Raw genomic sequence first — 17,847 nt, forward strand, 5'->3', positions numbered from 1 at the left:
GCTATTACGGTTTGTCTCTATTCAGACCAAATCCTGATAATCATATAATTTTCTTACAGGTCATTAATAGAAACAATCTCACACTGGCCAGAAGACTTTATCTTAATGAAAAGGCTTGGAATAAGTATGTCACACATTTCATTGTTATGTTGGCTTCCCAGGTAAACTTCAGTTTAAGCGGCTTGTGGGAGCTGAGACTGTGGGCATTTGTGTGTTTGGAGGGGGGAGTGGCAGGAGGGTGAATGTATCTGAAATTATAAGACTTGTACCCAATAAGATTTGGGATAGAGTGTGTGTGTGAAAAGAAATTCCATGAAATAAGCCTAACAAGGTGTTTGAAACCAGATTGATGATGTCTTTTAAATGCCGAGAATGGAGTTTGTATTTTTTTCTGGTAGAATCAATGACCAGAAAAGATTTGTCTAAGGAAACAATGTAAACAGACTTGTGTATTAGGAAGGTTACTTTGTTTTGCATAGAGAATGATGGGTTGGAGAAGAGAGAAATCAGGCAGATCATTTAGGCAGTTACTACAATAATCTAGGAAAGATGAAATTGAGCAGTTGGTTGATAGGAGTGGGAGTTGAATGGGCTAGATTCCAGAGCTATTATTGAGGTAAAATCCAAATTTAACGAGTATGTAGTAGCTACTCCATGCCATGCGGCAGGTAGGTGGGGCAGTAGATAGTAGTAAAAGGACCTGAGTTCAAATCTGGCCTGAGACATTCACTAGCTGTGTTACCCTGTGGACAAGCCACTTTATCCTATTTCCTCAGTTTTCTCATCTGTAAAATGAGCTGGAGAAGGAAATGGCAAACTACTCCAGTATCTCTGCCAAGAAAACCTCAAATGGGATCATGGAGAATTGGATACAATTGAAAAGCAACTGGACAACAACATGTGGCAGACATAATGTTAAGTTCTGAGGATGCAAGGTTGCATGTGGGTGATGAGCAATTTGAAGATGGTTGTATTTGGTAAGAGAAGTTGGGAAGATAGGGAAAAATCTGGAAGCAGAAATAGTGAGTTTTTATTTTGCATATGTAGTATATGAGATTAATGGGACATCATGTAGAGAAACAGAGTATAGATATAGATATATACACATATATACACACATTCACACATATATATGTATGACTATCATCTCTATCACCTTATTTTGATGACTTGTGAGTGAATATACATATATAAATATAGGTATACATATGTAAGTACATGTATGTATGTGTGCATAATATGTGCATGTATATAGAAAGTATGTATATGTGTAAATAATATTTAATATAACAATATGCATATATATGAAGTAGGACATACAAATATCCTTTATGCTTGCAAAATATATGCATGACATACCGTCATATAAAAATATACCATATATGCATGAATGCATATTTATGCACACACATGCTCATATATACACACAGTATATCTGCACATGTGTTTATGTATTCCTAGATACATATGTGTGTTCACTCATCTGTGTATCATTTTACATAGAGGTGAATTAAAATTATGGGAGTGAATGAAATTGCTAAATGATAGAGAACAGAGAATGAAGGATGGAGGAAAGAGCCTGGGGGAGCAAAAGCTCATTACATACTTGAATTATGCAGAACCTTTGCTAGATGTCAGTCAAAAAATATATGATGTGGTCCCCCATCTTCATAGTTGGAAAGAAAAATAACAAGAAAAGGGAATAAATGTTTTTATTTTATTTTTCTTTCCTCTCACAATAAAGAGATAGTTTTAGGTAATCTAAGTTTATTAACTCTTTGAACTTCATGGTCTTCTTTCTTGTGATTGCCAGATAAATGTCAACATTAAATATTAAGTGCTTTGGTTTTTGAGCAAAGTCTTGGGTATAGGATCTATTCAGTGTAAAATCCTGAGAGAATTCAATGGAAGGCTAATTGAAATATTTCTTTAAGTTGCAGAAGAATAAATTCAGTCCCTAATATTCCAGATCAGCAATCTCCAAGTGTGGTCTGGTAACTCCTGGGTGCTCCCAGGACCTTTTCAGAATGTCTGTAAAATAAAAACTATTGTTAAAGTAAAATAAAACTAAGATGTTTTAATTTCTAATTCATATGTAAGTATCCATAATCTTATAAATATAAACAAAAACTCAGGGCAGGGATGTCATATAGAATTAAGAGTGTAAAGGGATTTAAGATGGAAAAATTTAAGAACTATGATTTTATATGTAGAACTATGATTTTCTATGTTGTTTTGTTAAGGTAAGATCATTGCTTTCTTAACTTCAGAAATTAGATAGTAGTGGGAAACAGAATGATGCTCTGAAACTGCACTCATTATTTTGGGTAGTCACAAAAAGACATCTCTTATACAATTTTTTGTTTTATTGTTGCTTTTTAATTTTTCACCACAATCATTTATCCACTCCATTGAACTCTTTTTTTTGGGGGGGGGTAAGGGGGAAGCATGCCATGATGAAAAACATTTAAGCAAAACTTAACATAGACTGTGACTATCCCCACCTCTATTCTCCCCTTTTTTTTGGCCCCAAAACAATTGCAATTAAGTGACTTGCCCAGGGTCATACAGCTAGGAAAGGTTAAGTGTCTGAGGCCAGATTTGAACTCAAGATCAGGGTCCTATCCACTGTACCATCTAGCTATCAATTCTACTTCTCTTCTGAGAAAAGGAAAGTGTGTTTCTTAAATAGTTCTCTAGTTCAAAGATTATTCATGACAGTTAATCAGTTTAGTTGCTTTTAAAAAATGTTATTATTTACATTATTTTATGAAAATATCTCAGTAGTTGCTTTCCTTGCATTTTATCTAGGATGCAAAAGATCTTTCACAATTGCAGAAAGCTACACATCAATGGAGAACCATTTTTAGAAATCTCAAATATGAGGTGGAGCAAAATGAAGATTACATCAGAGGCAGGGTGAATTATATGAAGAACATTTTCACCAAATTGCAGACGTACTTTGACAATAATATGTGGGTGTCCAATAAGTGCTTATTTCTGGTTGTGTTGTGTTGATTCCCTGATAATACATTTAGCTTGTCTTATGCTCAAATTCTGCGCACAACTCTGACAATTTATTGTGTATTGTTTAGTCATTTCAATCATGTCCAACTCTTTATAACCCCATTTGGGTTTTTCTTGGCAAAGATACTGAAGTGGTTTGCCATTTCCTTCTCCAGCTCATTTTACATGTTGACAGTGGCAGACTTGAATTTGACTCTACCTGTAAAGTTAATAGCTTAGTGTTAAGTGAGAGGATATGTATGTGTGTGTGTGTAAGGGACTAGAGTCTAAAGGGAGAGTGGTATGAATTGCTGGGATATAGAATCTTATAGTCACAGAATTGGTAATGATCCTAGAGGTCAAATTTGTTCAACTGGTGCCAAAGGAAAGGTCCTCTAAAACAGTTACAACATAAAGCTGCCCAGGTACCATGGGAAGATCAAAGAACCTGATTCTACTTGGGATAGGTCTAATTGTTAAGGTTTTTTTATTATTATTTTGAGCTAAAATCTGCCTTTTTCTGTTTCCTCCACACTGTTTCCTCCACACTGGTTCTAAACCTTCCCCAAAGAAGTCATTCAGATACTTGAAGATAGGTTAATTGTACTTCCCTAGTCTTCAGTTTTGCATGTTATGTATTCCCTGATCTAACAAATTCTCATTCTCCACCATATCACTTCTCTAGTGATCCACTGATCACTCACCAGACCTTCCTTCCAACCTTTCCAAGCTATTTTCTTTTGTTGTCCAACAATACCTTTATCCTAAAATATTTGTTCTGTTGATTTTTTTTCAAATCAATTTGGCACATTATTGTAACCTGTCAAAATCACTTTGGATCCTGATTCTGTCTTATAAGGTACTAGTTATTCCTTTAGAATTGTGTCATCCAAAATCTAGTAAGCATGCCATGATCTGAATCATTGATTTTTGTATGTTCTGGGCCAAAGATGAAGTGCTATGACACTCCATCAGATTATGGACTTCTGTTAGAAGCATCCCTTCAGACTGAAATCACAACACTTTGGTTCTAATCACTGAACCAGTTCTTAATGTAGTAATAATAGTAGCAGTAGTAGCATTGTAGTCATTGTAGTAATACTAATATTAGTAATATTAGTAGCAGTAATAGTAGTTGGAGTAGTCAGAGGAGGAAGAGGAGTAATAATAGTTGATAGTAGTAGTAGCAGTAGTAGCAGCAGCAATAGTAGTAGTATTTGCAGCAGTAATAGTAGTAATAGTAGCAGCAGTAGCAGTAGTAATATTAGTAGCAATAGTAGCAGTAATAATAGCAGGAGTAGTTGTAGGAGGAGAAGGAGTAATAGTAATAGTAGCAGTAGCAGTAGTAGTAGTAGGAGGAGGAGGAGGAGTAATAGGAGAAGGAGTAGCAATAGTAGTAGTAGTAGTAGTAGTAGCTGTAGTAGTAGCAATAGTAGTAGTAATAGTAGCAGCAGTAGTAGTAGCAACTGCAACAACAATGGACGTAGTTGAGGAAAGAAGGAAACATTTATTATGCTTATAAGATGTTTTGATGGGAATAGCCCAGTGGTGCAGTTGAGAGAATTCTGGGCCTGGAGTCAAGAAGAGTCCTCCTGCCAAATTCAACTCTAGCCTCAGACACTTACTAGTTGTGTGCCCCTAGCCAAGTCACTTAATCCGTTTACCTCAGTTTTCTCATCTATAAAATGAGCTGGAGAAGGAAATGGGAAACTGCTCCATTATCTCTTCCAAGAAAATCCCAAATAAGGTCACAGAGTCACAGAGACTGGAATGACTGAACAACCACTACAAAATGTGTTGATGATGCACCCCAGTTGTTATTGGGAAGGTTTTTAGTCTATCCCCATTACAGATGTTCTTAGTTTTAGATAAATACTATTTTGTCATTTTAAAGAAAATTCTATTTACTCCTATAGTTTTAAATGTTTTTCTTTTTGTATTTTGTCTCAAAAACTGCATCTAGAATTAAGCCTTTTTCCATCTGACTTAAGACATAAAACCTTAAAGTTGGCTTCTTAATAAAGTTGAGAGTAGGGACTAACCTGTTTTTTTTTATTTGTATCATCATACTTAGCATATAACCTGGCACATGATAAGTGCCTAATAAATGTCTTTTCATTGATTTACCAGTTTGGCACAGATTTAAACCAGGGAGATCATCTATAAAACTATAGAAAAATTGAAATGTGTGTGATAGAGGGATTGCCACACCAATAAAATCATAACTCTGTGAAGAGTTAACAAATTAGAGGGTCCCACTGGAGAATGACCAAAAAGGGTCTGAAACTATGGCATATAAACAGTGAAGGATTTGGGAAGTTTAGCTTAGAAAAGAAAAAGACTATGGGGAAAAAACCAAACATAATAGCTTCCAAGTGTGGAAGAAATAAAATGATGGGATCCTTCTATTGGACAAATCAATACCAATAGCTGGAAATTACATTTGATCCAAGAATTAATTTTCTAACAATTCCATCTGTTTAATAGTGGAACAGCCTGCCTTCTATCAGGAATGTTATAGTAGGAATTTCTAAACTGAACTGCCCCCAAATCTTCAGAGTGGTTCTTAATTATAAGAGGCAGCTGAGCATAATGCTCAATTTGTTTTTCAGTTGAAAATATCTACATTCAAGCCAATTTGCCAAACATTTATTGAGCCCCTAAAAGATAAAGATAAAGGGAGGTGTGATATGTACACAAGTAACTATAATATGAGGTGAAATGCTTAAGACCATAAGAGAAGTTTGAGCAAGTGTTCTGAGTTTTCAGAAGATGAAGAAATCACTTTTAGCTATGGAGATCAATGAAGATTTCATAAGAGTAGAGAGTATTTGCTATTTTAAAAATGTTTTTGTTGACTTCTTATTTTATTTTATATATGTTACCACTTAAATTTCTTCCTGCATCTTTTTCTTCTCCCCTCTCAGAGAGCCACATGACAATTTTGTTGTTGTTGTTGTTGTTAAAGGTAAAATTCTTGTAGGAACTTGAGAGAAAGATGAATGTTAAAATCAGCAAATTTTATCAATTCATTGAATAATAATATGAAACTGTATGCAATGTTCCACATCCCTAGATATACCCTTCCCCAAATATATCTTTGCAAAAGTTAGGGTTAAAGGACAGAGTTCTTCTTTGGGGTAGTTTTTGAATGGATTTTTAGTTAAGTAATATTTAAATAGGCAAAGGCAATAGGCAAAGAAGAAGGAAGGATTCCCTATCCAGTAACAGATATAGAATAGATATAAAAATATTGTTTAAATAGATTTACATCATGGTTGGTCCAAGTTGGAGCACACCTGATGATAATAATAAACCTTCACTGCTTCACTAAGTTGATTACTAGCACCACTCTCCCTCACTCTCAGGCACTTTCCTATCAACAGCATCTAACCCTCGCCTTTACATTTCCACAAAGTGTAATCACAAGAGCTTTGCAGAAATTAGAAATAGTTTCTTCAGTAGAAAAAAAGGAAATTGAAGATTCTTTCCCTAGATGGATTAGCTAGTAAATTTTCAGAGAGAAAATTTAAAAAACACTTCTCTTTTTTTCCTCATTTTTTTAAAGGCAATTGGGTTTAAGTGACTTTCTCAGGTTCACACAGCTAACAAGTAATGAGGCCAGCCTTGAACTCAGGTCCTCCTGATTCCAGGGCTGGCGGTGTTCATTACTTTGGCAGCTTTAATCAACTAGAATCATTCTAATATTATTCTAGTTTGGAAAGTCAGGGATACAAATGGTAGCTATTTAGTACATCATCTCTCATGGGTCTAGGACTTGTTTATTTATTTGTTTCAAATTTTATTACTTTTCAATATTTACTTTTATAATATTTTGATTTCCTTTTTTTTTTCTCCTATCCTTCTTCCCCTCTGCCCTCTCCAAGATGGCAATCAATCTGTTATAGGTTATATATGTATCATCATACTAAACATATTTCCATATTAGTGTGACTTGAATTCCTATTTAGTCTTGGTATCTTCTCCCCCTAAGTGAGAGTTGTCTAAGAGAGTTTAAATCATTTTTGTTCCAGACAAGATATATTTTCTTTTCTACCTTTCTGTTTCTAACTTTTTTCCCTCCTTCCATTCTTCCAGGGTAGATGGTGATTTACCTACTGTGAAGGAATCTTTCACGAAATCAGTATGTGCCGATTTCAAGAAATGTAACCAGGTAAGATGGTCATTTAAAATGCAAGCAACTAGGAGTAGATGCTGTTCGTGGATCTTCTAGCAGGGCTAGGAGGAATCATGATCTCTTAGTCATAACCGTGAATAAGCATTTATTAAAGCAGGCACTAAGCAGATTCTGGAGATGCAAAAAACCATCCCTTTCCTGAGAATCTCACACTTGAATGGGGGATACATAGTGCAAACAAGTATGTTTTCAAGTGTTGAAAGCTAGTTACACTTGCAGAGATTCCTTATACTTCCTTCTGGCAAATAGGTAAAATTTAATGCATCTCAAACCTTTCCCTTCTCATGAGCCATAGACTCATTGGTTTTATCTGAGAGTTCCTTTCCCAGGTCACAGGAAGAATTTTCTCAAAATTTTGCTGAAGAACAGCATAAAGAATTCTGAATTTGGAATCAAACAATATTCTGTGCATGCATTCATGCACTATCAGTGGAAGAGAGGACACATGCAATCCCTGTAATTCCTGCTCCTGGAGATGCGTCTCTGGGGGAGTTCCTGTCTCTCATATCTCCACTTGCTTCTTTTTACACCGACCTTCAGACTGTCTGGGACCTATGTTAGCCCATTTTCAGCCATATCTGCCTCTCCATGACCCCATTTGGGGTTTTCTTGGCAAAGATACTGAGTGGTTTGCCATTTCCATCTCCAGCTCATTTTATAGGTGAGACAAACAGAGTTAAGTGACTTGACCAGGGTCATATAGCTGGGCAGTGCCTGAAGCAGGATTTGAATTCAGAACTTTCTGGTACCAGGCCTGGTGCTCTCTCCACTGCATCACTTAACTTCTTCATTCCACTGTTCTCCAATGATTGGGACCATCTTATCATTCTTCCTAAAGGAATCTTTTAGTCATTTGAGCTATTTTAGTCCATAGCCACAGGATCTAATTCAGTTCTTTTTTCATTCAGCTCCATAATCTGCATCCAGCAAGCCAATAGAAGCCCTGAAGCTTAGTTTAAATCTTTTGAATTCCTTTGCTTTGGCCTGAGCTGCCACTCACTGAGTTCAAGCTGCTGCAGGATTTAAGTTGGAGTGACTGAATTCCATTTCAACTCCCAATACAAGCTCAGAATGCTCTGCCACTGGTCAGACACAAATAGTCCAAATGAACATTTGCAGTCAATTCTCTTAATTTTGCCCATCTACATTTCTTCTGGGTTTAATTCTAATTTGCTCATAATGCCCAGAAGGAGGACACGCCATTCCAAAACTCCTTCATTTGCTGTAATCAGTGCTTCTACACATGGATGGTATGGTGCTTGCTGATGGAGCATCTGTGGGTTTATTTTTTTGTTTTGTTTTGTTTTGGATTTTTTTGCTGGTTTTGGAACAAAATTAGCAAAGCAGTGGAGAACCCATCCATACATTGTTGCAGTGAGGCTCCATTGAATGCACCATCATCTGTAAACAAAAAACCATGCATCAAGGCTCCCTCTACTTTAGTTTTGGCTTATAGCCTTTTCAAATTGAAGAATTCACCATCAGTGAAGTAGCTGATTTGATGTCATGTTTGTTCTCATTGAAGGTGTTTTTCAACATGGCTGAAAATATCATGCTAATAAAGAGCATGGGAGCAAGCACACAGCCTTGTTTTACTCCACCAGTGATGAGAAAGCGCAAGAGCACTGTCCATTGTCCAGAACCTGGACAAACATGCCATCATTCAGAGAGCCAATAGTCTAATGAAGGGGGCAATATAACATGCAAGACATCTTTGCACAAATAAGCTATATTTGAGGTAAATTGGAAATAATCAATAGAGGGAAGGCACAATAATTGACTGACATCAGGAAAAGCTTCTTTAGCAAGTAGGATTTTAATTGGGGCTTGAAGGAAGCCAGGAGGCAATGATAAAGGGCCAGAGTTGGGAAATGGAGTGTCTTGTTCAAAGAGTAATAAGAAGAGTAATCAATTAAAGAATAATACATGGTAGAATATAAGGAGTAAGAATACTGGAAAAATGGGGGAGGAGGAGAGGGTTATGAAGGGCTTTAAATGCCAGAGAATCAGCTCACTTTATCCCACTGATTTATATTTGATCCTCAAGGTGATAGGTAGCCATTGGGATTTATTGAGTAGGGGAAGAACATGATCAGACTTGCACTTTTGGAAGATTGTTCACATTTAGTGGATGTGACCTGAATAAAGATTCATCCTACCTGAGGAGGAATGTCTGATAGAAAGTAGTATATTGAAAGATAAGAGAGTATCAGAGGGAAAAGAGGGTGAAAAGCTATAGGAAGATCAAGAAAGATGATAAGGGAGAAAGGGCTTTTAGATTTGGAAATGAAAAAATCTTTACTAATTTTTGAAGCAAATAGTTTGAGTTTCATGATGAGGTAGGAAGTCAGATTGTAAAAAGTAAAGAGAAGTACAAGGATTATTGAAATTTGTGCGTCAGGGTGATGAGGTAATAGGGAACCTCAAAATGATGAGGTAACTTGAACCAAATCACGAGATAAATACCTAATAATGAGGTGTATACCTCAATAGGATTAAGTGAGGTCTAGTGGCAGGTTTCGGGGTACAGGGAGCCACATGGAGCTCCCCTGCATCCCCTTAGGATTTGGTGCAAGGATACAAAGTTAAATCAGGTCTAGTGGCAGCGAGAGTCCCCTGTAAATGAATTTACAGGCCGAAAACCTAGATGGGTAAAAGATGTTTATTGCAGGGTTTGGAAGCAAGGTTAAGGTCTGGTTAGTAAAAGGCATTAGATAGAGGAAGGTAAACGCCGAAAGTGGCGGGGACAGAGCATCTCTGATGCGAGCATCTTGGCTGGCATCTTTCAAATCTCTGAACCAAAGATGGTTCTAGCTTTGCTCTTTTTATCTGCTTGAAGAAGTAATGGGCGGAGCTCAGGTTAATTACTTGAAGGCTAGATTTTTGGCGGGCTTTATCCAAACCAGCTCAGATCCAGTGGGGGCTGGGTACAAGCCCAAACTAGTTTGACCAGATCTTGTATCAAAGTCCAAGTCCCAAAGGAAGTTGTAGATCAAACAAGGAACATCAAGTGTTGTTTGAGGATGGGGGAAGACATAGGGAAGCAGACAGAAGACAGGGAGAGATTGAAAATAAATGACAGATTGTGATATAAGCAAGAGAAGAGTGAGCTTTCCTTTCAGTAAAATAAGAGGCAAGATTTTCAGTTAAGTAGAAGGAAGGAGACAGAGCTACCAGAAGTTTGAAGGGGGATGAAAAAGTCTAGAATAGTGGCTGTGGTCAGTGGGATGGTGAGCAAGTTAGAGAAGTAGGGCAGGATTGCCTTGCTTCAGTAAGGGTCCAGTTGAGGTTTATCCAAGGTTTTATGATTCTCTCCAGCTTTGTTCACCAGCATGTGAGTGTGAGTAAAGGCAGTGGATGGTGAGAGGGATCCCACCTTGAGATGGGGGGTTGGCATTGGAAAGCCAATCAGTGAAATAGTGATTTGATTTGAGTAGATGGAACTGGTCCACCAAGGGGTCAACACCAACGAAGAAAGTCTACAGAGTCCTTCTAGGAAGGATGTGAAGCTCCGAAGAATGAAATTATGATGACACAAAGAGAATTATAATTCTAATGAAAGAGATTAATGTGTCCAATGAGAAAGCAGATGTATAGGGAACTTGTGTCTAAAGTCAGATTTAAAGTATATGAGCATATATAATAAGGGTAAATGACTAAATATGAATACAAATGTTTTTTAAGAATTGCATCCAATGATGAAATTAAAACTATATCCACTCATATGAAAGAGTGTTCCAAATCACTACTGATCAGAAAAATGCAAATTAAGACAACTCTGAGATACCACTACACACCTGTCAGATTGGCTAAGATGACAGGAACAAATAAGGATGAATGGTGGAGGGGATGTGGGAAAACTGGGACACTTATACATTGCTGGTGGAGTTGTGAAAGAATCCAGCCATTCTGGAGAGCAATCTGGAACTATGCCCAAAAAGTTATCAAACTGTGCATACCCTTTGACCCAGCATTGCTGCTATTGGGATTATATCCCAAAGAAATACTATAGAGGGGAAAGGGACCTGTATGTGCCAAAATGTTTGTGGCAGCTCTTTTTGTTGTAGCTAGAAACTGGAAGATGAATGGATGCCCATCAATTGGAGAATGGTTGGGTAAATTATGGTACATGAAGGTTATGGAATATTATTGCTCTGTAAGAAATGACCAGCAGGAGGAATACAGAGAGGCTTGGAGAGACTTACATCAACTGATGCTGAGTGAAAAGAACAGAACCAGAAGATCACTGTACACTTCAACAACAACACTGTATGAGGATGTATTCTGATGGTAGTGGAAATCTTCAACATAAAGAAGATCCAACTCACTTCCAGTTGATCAATGATGGACAGAAATAACTACACCCAGAGAAGGAACACTGGGAAGTGAATGTAAATTGTTAGCACTACTGTCTATCTACCCAGGTTACTTATACCTTCGGAATCCAATATTTAATGTGCAACAAGAAAATGGTATTTACAGACATATATTGTATCTGGGTTATATTGTAACACATGTAAAATGTATGGGATTGCCTGTCATCGTGGGGAGGGAGTGGAGGGAGGGGGGGATAATTTGGAAAAATGAATACAAGGGATAATATTATTTTAAAAATTACTCATGCATATATACTGTGAGAAAAAATTCTAAATAATAAAAAAAAAAAGAAAACTCCAAGTTGGGCTACAAAAAGTCAGGCAAGACTGAAACAACCACACAACATTATGTACCAGATGATGTATTAAATTAAAGAGACAAAAACAACAACAAAAAACCAAAACCAAAACCAAAACCAAAACCAAAACCAAAACCAAAAAAAAAAATGAGAGTTTCTGTGATTTCCTCAAAATTACATAGCTAGTTAGTAGCACAGAAATGACTTGAACTCAGTCTCCATACCATGATGCATTCTCAATACATTTAGATTGTGCTTTTCAGTGTCAAAAAAAAAATTGCATCCAAAAACACTAAACTCCAAAAGAAATTGAAGCTGGTATTAAATGCTAAGGAGATAATTTTTTAAAAATTTAAACTGTTGTTGCCAAAATGAAATTTGAAGACAAGGTGGGACTACTGTTGATATAGGATGGGATAACATATAATGATGAGAGGACTTAAATGTTCAACTAATATTTTGTTCCTATTTCTTTTTCCAAGTAGAATGATTTTTCTCTTTGACCATAAACAAAAATGGGAATCTAGGTTAAATGAGGAAATGGTCACACAGCATCTAGCTGCCTTTATATTGCATTTAAGTCAACAGGTCCAAATCAATCACATCTAAGGATACCGAAATAAGCACAGTGTCTAGGCACACAGTAAGCATTTAATAAATGTTTATTGTTTGACATTGATGGTTGTGATTATAGAGACATTTCCAGTGATCTTTGAAGGATCTTAGAGAAAAAGAAGTAATACAGTACCTGAAAAGGGTAAATGTCCCAATTTAAAAAAAAAAAAAAAAAGGAAGAGGATAGAGCCAGAACATTTTAAGCCAATGAGTTTGACTTTGGTTCCTGGCAAAAATGATAAGGAGCATTATTAAAGGAATAGTAGTGAACAATCAAAATAGGAAGCAATGACTATTAAAAGCTAGTAAAATGGCTATGAATAAGACCATATTGATTTCTTTTTCTTTTTCTTTTTCTTTTTTTTTTTTGGATAAAGTAACTAACTGAATTGGAAGCTCTGGAGAATATTGTAGATCTAAGATACTTAGATTTCAATAAAGTGTTTCAGAAAGACTCCTATAATGCTAAGCTTGTGTATAAGATGAGATAAAGGCTCAAGATGAACAGCGGAGTGAATGTGAATCTATTTGAATGGCTGGACCGAGGAATCATCTTTAATAGGTCTATTATAACAATTTGAAGATATTTATCTAACGGGAGGAAGGGGGAAGAACCATCCTTAGCTCTATGCTGTTCAGCTTTTTTTCAGTCATTTGGTGAAATCTGCCAAATTTGTAGTTGACATAAAACTTTGAAGCACATCGTACAACAAAATATGTATCCAAAAGAATTTCAACAGTGTAGAACATAGGTGGCCCACTTGTAGTCAGTGAAAATGGGAGAGCTGTATCTAGACCACAATTCTAGGGGGGAAAAGATGTGGGAGTTGGATAGATTGCAAACCCATTATGAGTCATCAGTATTTCCTGGCAGTCAGAAAATCTCATGCTATTCTGTGCTAATAATGTCTGAAAAAAAAAGTTATAATAGTACTCATATTTGTACGTCACATTTTAGAGAAAACATGGACGAGCTAGAATCTCAGATAAGGTCAGTTGCTTGAGGAAAAGATTGGAAAACATTCCAAAGATAGATGGTTTGAATGAAAGAACTCTAGATATATTTAACCTGGAGAAGAGATGTTGGGGAAGACTGAGATATAATACCTATTTTTAGATATATGAAGAATTGTCTTATCTTTAGATATTTGAAGAATTGTTATGTGGAAGAGGGACTGGATTTTGTTCACATAGACCTACAAAACCCATCTAGGCCACCAATGGAAATTGTAGAGAATCACATTAAGATGATGAAAGATTAAAAAAAAAACCTTCTTAGTAATTAGATCTGTTCAAAAATGGAATGGGATGCCTTGAGGTCCATCTTCATTAGAGATCTTTAGGAAGAGGCTGGATGATCACTTGCACAATCCATGAAAAGGATGCTTGTTCAATTATTGGATGAAATAGGGGGTTTCTGAAGTCTCTTCCACTTGAGATCCTGTGACTCTTACAATGAAAGAAAGAGAAGGACTAGTTGACCAAACAGGGAAAAGGAGCATGGATTAATGAATAGAGAGATGGATGTGGGGTCGAGAAGATGTAGGTTGAATCCTCAGATCCTTGCTAACCTGTGATCCTGAGTTAGTTAATTCACTTCATTGCACATCAATTTCCTCATCTGTAATTGAGTTGATTGACATTTAAGATCTCTTCCATCTACCAAGCAATGATTCTATGACCAGGTGTCCCATGGAGCAAGATCCTGGAAGAGGTGTAAGGAGATAGGAACAAGGATTCACTTTGACCAGAGGATCTGTGTCCTAAAAAGACTGTAAAAAAGGGAAAGGACTCCTGTGTGCAGAAATGTATCTAGCAGCCAAAAACTAGAAATAGAGTGAATGCTCACTCTGTTTCTAGTTTTTGCCTGCTAGAAACATCAGCTGGGGAATAGTTGATAAATTATGGTATGTGGATGTAATGGAATATTATTGTTTTATAAGAAGTGATGAGCAGGCTGAGTACAGAAAATCCTGGAGAATCTTAAATGAACTGGTGCTAAGTGAAGTGAGCAGAACCAAGAAAACATTGTACATAATAACAACAAAATTATGTAATCAACTGTGATGAATTTGGTTCTTTTCAACAATGAGGGGATTCAAGGAAATTCTAGTACCCTTGGAATGGAAAGTGCCATCCTCATTCAGAGAGAGAACTATGGAGACCAAATGTAGATCAAAGCATATTTTCATCTGTTTGTTTTCCCCATTTTTCTCATGTTTTTTCCCTTTTGATCTGATTTTTCTTGAGCAGCATGATCAATATGGAAATATGTTTAGAAGAATTTTACATGTTTAACCTACATCAGATTGTTTGCTGTCTTGGGGAAGTGGGGAGGAGGGAGGAGAGAGAAAAATTGGGAATACAAAGTTTTACAAAGGTGAATTTTGAAAAACATCTTTGCATGTATTTGTAAAAATAAAATAATATTTAAAAATTAGGAAAAAATTGGCCAGAGGGAGAACTACTTTATCTTTGAAGACAATCTTAAAGTGTGGAGGAAGGGACAGAAAGGGAGTTTTGTTAGCTTCCATTTTCTCAAAAAAAAATTAGTCAATTTAAATTGCTCAGAGATAAATGGGGGTAAAACTGAAGATTTGAGGATAAAGGAATAGGTTTAGAACAAACCTATACAATTGCTATATAGGTATGGAGAATCCAAAATAATTTAGAAATCGGGTATTTATAATGTGTTCAGTATCATTTCGTGACTTTCTCTAGCAGTCGTCAGGAATATTGTACTTGCTTATTAGAGATCCATGGAGTCTCCCATTAATGGGATATTTAAGGAATGATTTTGTATTCTTTTCTTTCCTTTCTTAGATATTGTTAGAAAATGATGACTTCTATGGTGGAGATAAACTAGTTGAAAAGATCGAGAACCTCAGGATTTCTCAGCGACTACAAGGATCCTGGACAGAGTTTGCAAAAGCAATACTGCATCGTCACAAAAGTATAGATGGGAATCTTCCCTCACAAGGTCTCTTAGAAGAGATTAATGACTGTAGCTCAAGACTCTGCAGAGAATATGAATTAAGAGTGAATGGAGGAGAAAATGGTAAATTATACAATGAAAATATGTCATTATTTAACATGATGCATCCTAACATAGGGAGGCCATGAAAGAACAATTATTTTTGTTTTTAAACATCAGGTTTGCATAGAAACTTGAAATTGAACTAAAACAGTATTTTAATTAAACAAATTTGGTTTCTTAATCCACAGTAGTTTAAAAGCAATTAATGGTTAGGAGTGTGGAAGGGGCAGGAAAGGAGTGCTTCTAAAGGAAATCAGACATAAGAACTCAAAAAAACATAGCTTTGTGTACATACTAACAGCCATCCAACAGACCTTATAAAGCCCTGAGGATATATTTATATAAATAACAGAACCATCACTGATGTGTATAATGATGTGTCCAAGTTATTCAAATAATTCATTTTATTTTTGAAAGTCAACTAAGTGTACTGTGTAGTTTAGATTTCCAGTCAAAATGATTAAAATATAAAAAAAGGCTCAGTGCTTTGGAATATTCACTTATATGGAATGAGGTTCCCAATGAAGTATCATAGGAATTGATATTTTAAAAATTATTTTTATTTAAAAGAACCTTCTCTGCCATATACCATATTTATTTACACAAATATTATAGATAAGTAGTTCTTTCCACCTTGTCAGAGCTTAAAGATGAAATCAAATAGAAAAAATAAAAATAGCTAATATTTATATAGTACTTACCATGTGCTAGGCACTGTGCTAAGTACTTTACAATTACTGCTAATTTAATCCTCACAAGGACCCTGGGAAATAGATGGTATTATTATCCCCATTTAGCACATGAAGAATCTGAGGAAAACAGAGGTTTCCTAACTGTGAGCCTTTAGACTTTGTTTACTGGCAGACCCAACTATGGATCCTGGGAAATAACATTTCACACAATCAGTGTTTTCTTCCTGCACTGGAAGAAAGGCTAAAACTAAGCCAAGTTGTTGTTGTTGTTTTTTAAACTGGCCTATGACGGAAATGGGGAACTCTTGAGTGTGGCTCAGGGTAGAGCAGTGGGCAGAAGGCAGCAGCTGGTATATCACAGTATTATTATGAAAGCAGAGAAAACAGAAATGCTTCTGTAGGTTATTGCAATGGAGTAGGAACCTGGCTATAGAGTGCTTACTGTTTATTGTTCCCCTGTCAAACTCAGCATTACAGGTAGGAAGAGATTACTACTTTGAGAAAAGGAAAATAAAGGTTTAACTTCCTCCCCACTTCTTTCCTGATGTTTGTAGCCTGAAAGCTTTTTATAACACAAATTTCTCAATTTCTTTAAGCTTTTCTCTGATTCCAGATTTGTTTCAATGATTGAGAGAGTGGGCTAGCTGGTAGGTTGAAGAATGAGGTGTTCTGGGCATTGGGAATTTTCAGCAAAATCAAAGTAAAACTTTCTAACCCATCCTTCACTTAACAGCTTTTAACTATGGAAAATGATGAATGAACATCTTATTCTCTTCCTCAAGGAAACACTGCCATCTTCTGTATAGTTAGGATACTGCTACCGCAGAATATTGATGTCAGGTTGAATTTTTCTAAGTATAGGACAAGATGGCATGTAGAGTAGGGATGGAGTGTAGAGATAGTGTCAGGTTCCAAAGAGAGAGAACTCCTAGAGTTTTGTAACAAAATAGGAAAAATATGCTAGTGAGATTGAGGTGCCACTCGAACTTCCATTGGTATATAACGTTTTGCTGATTTTGTAAGGGAAGCAGATGGCTCCAAAGTCTCATGTGAGAGACCCAAATATAATTAAAGTGAGAGAAATTGCAATCTAATTTCTAATGTCCAAGGTACTGTTGTCGACTTGAGAAAGGTAGTGATGAATCAGGTTTATGCAGTCTTGAAAAAGTGCACTTTTGGACCCATGGATGTCCCATGTTCTGTCCATTTAGGATATTGGATCCAGTGCAGAAGACCAGGTCAACCTTAGCTTAACAAAAATATCCCATAAGGTCATTTAGTTCTTTTGTTATGAATTTCTATTCACCAAGAAAACTTTTGATAATTTAGTACTGAGATATAATTTTCTACTTGAAAGAGTTAGCAGTACAATTCATTAAATTGACTTTCTGATTTATAAATTATTTTCTTGCTTATACTTGCAGTTCCTGAGGGGTTTTATAATTTCTGGTAATATTGATAAAACTGAGCTCCTGAACAGGCAAGGCTGAGGATCTGACTTCAATATATGGTGCAAAAACTTCAAGAGGTTCTGTTTGAACAGTTGATTTTTACCTGGCTATGTCAATCTCACCTTTAATGGTCTTAATTTGGAATTTGCAGATTTGGTTTTTTGTGGTAGCTT

The 17,847-nt window shown here is 36.2% G+C and overlaps 1 protein-coding gene across 1 annotated transcript in view; it reads left to right on the top strand.

Annotated features, from left to right (window-relative positions):
• AXDND1 (axonemal dynein light chain domain containing 1) overlaps window positions 1-17,847 on the top strand; it is a 116,634-nt gene that overhangs the window by 48,035 nt on the left and 50,752 nt on the right. Inside the window, 4 exon segments of the mRNA XM_074308490.1 lie at window positions 60-161; window positions 2,812-2,975; window positions 7,105-7,180; window positions 15,318-15,552. Coding sequence (XP_074164591.1) covers window positions 60-161; window positions 2,812-2,975; window positions 7,105-7,180; window positions 15,318-15,552 — 577 coding nt within the window.

Source organism: Sminthopsis crassicaudata, chromosome 4 (genome assembly GCF_048593235.1).
Source record: "Sminthopsis crassicaudata isolate SCR6 chromosome 4, ASM4859323v1, whole genome shotgun sequence".
NCBI classification, from domain to species: domain Eukaryota; kingdom Metazoa; phylum Chordata; class Mammalia; order Dasyuromorphia; family Dasyuridae; genus Sminthopsis; species Sminthopsis crassicaudata.